The 4,498-nt window shown below is 46.4% G+C and overlaps 1 protein-coding gene across 1 annotated transcript; it reads left to right on the forward strand.

The window, feature by feature from the left end:
* Positions 1-509: 509 nt before the first annotated feature.
* Positions 510-3,980, forward strand: nfil3-3 (nuclear factor, interleukin 3 regulated, member 3). The gene is made up of 2 exons (XM_067259889.1): positions 510-656; positions 1,421-3,980. The coding sequence occupies exon 2, from the start codon at positions 1,523-1,525 to the stop codon at positions 2,846-2,848; it is 1,326 nt and encodes a 441-aa protein (XP_067115990.1). The 5' UTR covers positions 510-656; positions 1,421-1,522; the 3' UTR covers positions 2,849-3,980.
* The last annotated feature ends 518 nt before the right edge of the window (positions 3,981-4,498 follow it).

Consider the following 4,498-nt stretch of genomic DNA (forward strand, 5'->3'; position numbering starts at 1 on the left):
CCTTAAGAACATTTTGCTACATCTTGCACAAGTAAATCTTGTTTCTATACCTCATTCTACACACTCTTTACGTTCAAAGCATGAGCGCAAAGATTTGTGAGGTATTTAATGTGTGCGTTGGAAAGAACATGAACATCAAACGACGTTCACCATAAAGGAACCCTCACAATATGAATTACCAAACAACATTTCGACGTAAAGTAAGCCTTGAAGGATTGTTGTACTTTCAATTTCTCTCTAAAGATTACAATGTAAGCTTATCACACTCAGCCTGAGAGAAGAAAATAAAGGTGGATTGGAGTGAGAAAATACTGCGTGACGCGCAGCAGCTGAAAGCGGATAGGCTTGCTTCTTCTCTGACTGGGTGGCGCACATGCTCGTGGGGGAGGCGGCTTTTTATCCGTCGATTCTCGCTAAGGCCGCGGAGGGTTCAAGCGAGGTGAGGCTACGACCCGATCTGAACCTGGGGGATGCAGAAACAAATATGAGTTGCGGCTGAGCTCGCTGTACAGAAACAACCAGGACGACCTGTGGGAAAGACGCGCGCCACAGGCCATTGTAATAAATCAGAAATTGCGATAACTAAGCTATATCAGATTCAGAGTTTGTATTGGTGGTTTACACGACAAATGCTTTTTTTGTGGTTTAATTGAATGGTAAGTGTATTTTAATGAGCATTCTAGGGAAACCGATGTTCACATTTATGATAATATTTTTATGACATATGTCAGTGTGTGAAATGCTATGTAAACTGATTTATTCTAATGAATGTGACTTTGTGTTTAAAACATTTTTTTCTTCATATTTGTATATAATATCATATTATCTGTATCTTACAGCCTGTATTTATAAGGTCGGTTGTATTAGGTGAGCCCATAAAATTATCACCTGCCAGTGTAACTTTGCCAAGCAGGTTACTATCTGGGGCAGCGGCTGTCCAGAAGCATGTGGACTCAATGTTCCCTTGCTGTAATGTTGCATAATGTTCGGAAATGACTTGCCTCCAGGCAAATCCGCAACCAGCGCGCATTCTCGATCTGTGTTTCCTTCTGTTGCAAATAATACTGGATTGCTGTGCTCCATCCCTGTGCAGTACTTTCGCATGTAAACTAACTTTATTTATTCGAAAACTATCATACACAATGCATTCCGATTCTTGAACGGTAAAAAATTTTTAAATTGTGGATTTCAATCATTAGCATCATGTAGTTGTAACCGGTGTTGCAGTAGAGTTGCTATAACTAATGAAACTAGGCTACTACACATACTTTGACTTTTACCTATAAAAATGTGTAAACCGTCAGCTATTGTGTTGCCGGAATGCTTGGTGATTGCAAAAGCTGTGTTGTGATCTTACGTAAGCGTTATGTGAATCCAAATAACGCTTCTTTTCTTTTCAATCCCTGTCTTTCGCCACTAGGTGGGTGCATTGCATCGCGCATCGCAACCAGCGTTCTTCACAGGAAGAAGGAAGTGACATTTGAAACGGCAACTCCCATCCAGCAACACAAATCAACTGCCCATGAGTTTAGCCTTTGCCGTTTCCGAGTGTTTAATTATGAAGGATCATGGTGTTGGTAGTGTGCTCCAGGAGCTGTCAGGGCCCCCTCATCTGGGTGGGGAGGGCCTGGAGCCAAAGCCTCTGAGCGGGGCTCTGTCATTCACCGACGAGGCTGTCTCCATCCTGACCTCCAACAGCCAGCTGGCCCGCACCCTCCTGGGCCGCGGCTCCGCCCTGAAGCGCACGGAGGGATCCACCAGCGGAGGCGGTGGCAGTAGTGCGGGCTCGGACGACGACAGCGCCATTCGACGCAAACGGGAGTTCATCCCTGACGAGAAGAAGGACGAGGGCTACTGGGACAAGCGTCGTAAGAACAACGAGGCGGCCAAGCGCTCCAGGGAGAAGCGGCGCGCCAACGACATGGTGCTGGAGACCCGCGTGCTCGGCCTGCTGGAGGAGAACGCCAGGCTACGGGCAGAGCTCCTGGCCCTCAAGTTCCGCTTCGGCCTGGTCAAGGACCCCTCCGACGTGGCCATCCACCCCCTCTCCGCCCCTCCCTCCTGCCCCCAGCCCCACGGCCCCCGCTACTACCACCACCCCAACTCTGACACCCCATACCCTCACAACAACACCCCCAGTGTCAACACCAGCCACAACCACCACCACCCCTACCTTCACTCCCATCCTCCCCAGCAGGGTGGCCCCTACGGGGTGAGAGGAGCCGGGGCCGGCCGGGACGGGAGCAGCCTGTCGGAGGACTCGGGCTTCTCCACCCCAGGGAGCTCCAGCGTGGGAAGCCCCGTGTTCTTCGATGACGGACAGGGCGAGCACGGGCGTCCGTCCCCACGCAGGCTTGAGGAGTCAGGCTACGAGGCCCACTCCTGCCCCCCGGAGGCCGACGGGGGATACCACGGCAGACCGGACTCCGGCGAAGGCATGAAGAGCCTCCCTCACAAACTCCGCTTCAAGGCCCCTGGCGGCGGCGGCGGCGGCGGCGGCGGCGGCAGTGACGGTGGGGAGGCCTCGGTGTCCGTCTCCCCAGAGAGCCGGCGCGGCTGCCCCATAGCCACGGTGGGGCCAAATCTCCAACAGAGGAACCAGGCCAGGTGGGACACCAGGGTTGAGGGCAACGCGACGTGGCCCAGGGAGGAAGCCCGCGGCGGGCAGGAACCGTCGCACCCCTACACCCCGTCCTTAGGTTACAGCTCCCCGCCACAGCAGAACCCAACGGACTCCCAGTACGTGGCAGAGAATGGTGCCCTCAAGTCTCAGCTCAGCTCCCTCTCACATGAGGTTGCCCTGCTCAAGAAGCTCTTCTCCCAGCAGATGCTCTCTAAATTGGTGTGAGGGCGCCGTAACATTCTACTTCACACAGATTAGGGCGGTTGGGGCGTTGAACATCATATCATCGTATCACTGTGGACACGGAATAAGACACTTCTTACTTACTCTGGCGATTCCACCATGGACTTTGGGGTTCTGCTTTTAGAACTGCAGTCAAGCCTGGAACCATCATTTCAACTACGATCTTCTGTTGATGTGTTTATTCACATTTTAGAGCTAAACTTGGCTTAATTCAGTTCTGAAACTGGTCCAGTCATTCTCATTCAAACTGTTGCTTCAGATAGCTACTTCACATTCAAAGTCAGATAGAATAATTACCATGTGCACGGAACCACATAATGTCATTCTGGACAAGTACATTCTTGTGACATGGCATGCAACAACTAAGTAGTAGGCATAAAAAAAGAAAAGGAGACTTAATTCAAAACTCTTAAAATTAAAAAAATGGCTAAAATGCAGTTACAGCAGTAAAGACTAGCAATTGGGCCAGGAATAGCAACTAGCATTGAGACATTAGCAACAAATAATAAACCAACAGAAGCATACCAGACCAGCATTCTGCTTCACACTAACAATCCAGCGATGCTGGCAGTGTCCTATTTCATTTTCGTATACTATCAGTTCACAAGCACAAGAAAGACAAAGCAACACATTCCAACAGAAATTCGAACCCAAACAGGATATTTAAATGTTTTGTGTTTGATTTCAGTCCAATCTTGATGGGTTTTCTATGTGTGTAATGATATTCTGGCACTGTGATGTCCTCTTTCCAAGTGATATTTTTATATATATACATAAATAATACATGTTTTTACGCTCGGCCTACACTGAACAGGTCAGTTTGAAACACTGGAGAATTAAAGTATGTAGTTTTGAGCACAGCTTAGTAAAAATACGCTGGTTTTTCTCTGGGATGTAGATGATTAGCCATTTATTGTGTTTTTAATCGCTGTCAATGTGCTTACAGTATCTGCTGTTGTAGTTGTATCCATCATGTTGTTTGTTTACAGTCCCTGTTGTGCTTCAAATAGGCCTAACAGTAAAATATAAATGCACTGTGAATATTCAAAGTTGAAATAGCTACATGTCATATTCTGCGCTGTTAATATAAATAAAATGTTGTTGAATTTTTTAACTCTTTCGACTTGTAAGATGTTATTGTGTGACTCATATTAGCCACAATTACTACAATAGCCTATCCAGAAGAATTACATTTTTTGATGTTTCCAGTTACATTATGTGATGAAGCTTGGCTGAGAATTATTATTTTTGTAAATAATAGTCAATAGTATACCTTCATAACAATTTAATTACCAGATACAAACTGTTCCCCTTGTGGAACTTATTACACAGGTTCAACGAGCTATCACTGGCAAGGCTCAGTCAAACCAAAAATTATTTTAAAAATGTATAGTTCACAGTTGTAACGTGCCAAGGGCATACATCATTCATGTCATACATTGGTTGTTATAAAAGATGCAACAATGCAAACAGCGTTTGTATGTTTTATATATATTGCTTGATGCAAACTGAAGTAAAGTAAATGTAATGATTGATATGACAACTAAGCTGATTACAAAGTGCTGTCTTGTAAGGCACTAATTTGCTTTCATCCAAATGATATGACAGTGAGGGCATATCTCAGTGTGTGTC

This window comes from Osmerus mordax, chromosome 21 (assembly GCF_038355195.1).
Source record: "Osmerus mordax isolate fOsmMor3 chromosome 21, fOsmMor3.pri, whole genome shotgun sequence".
Lineage (NCBI taxonomy): Eukaryota > Metazoa > Chordata > Actinopteri > Osmeriformes > Osmeridae > Osmerus > Osmerus mordax.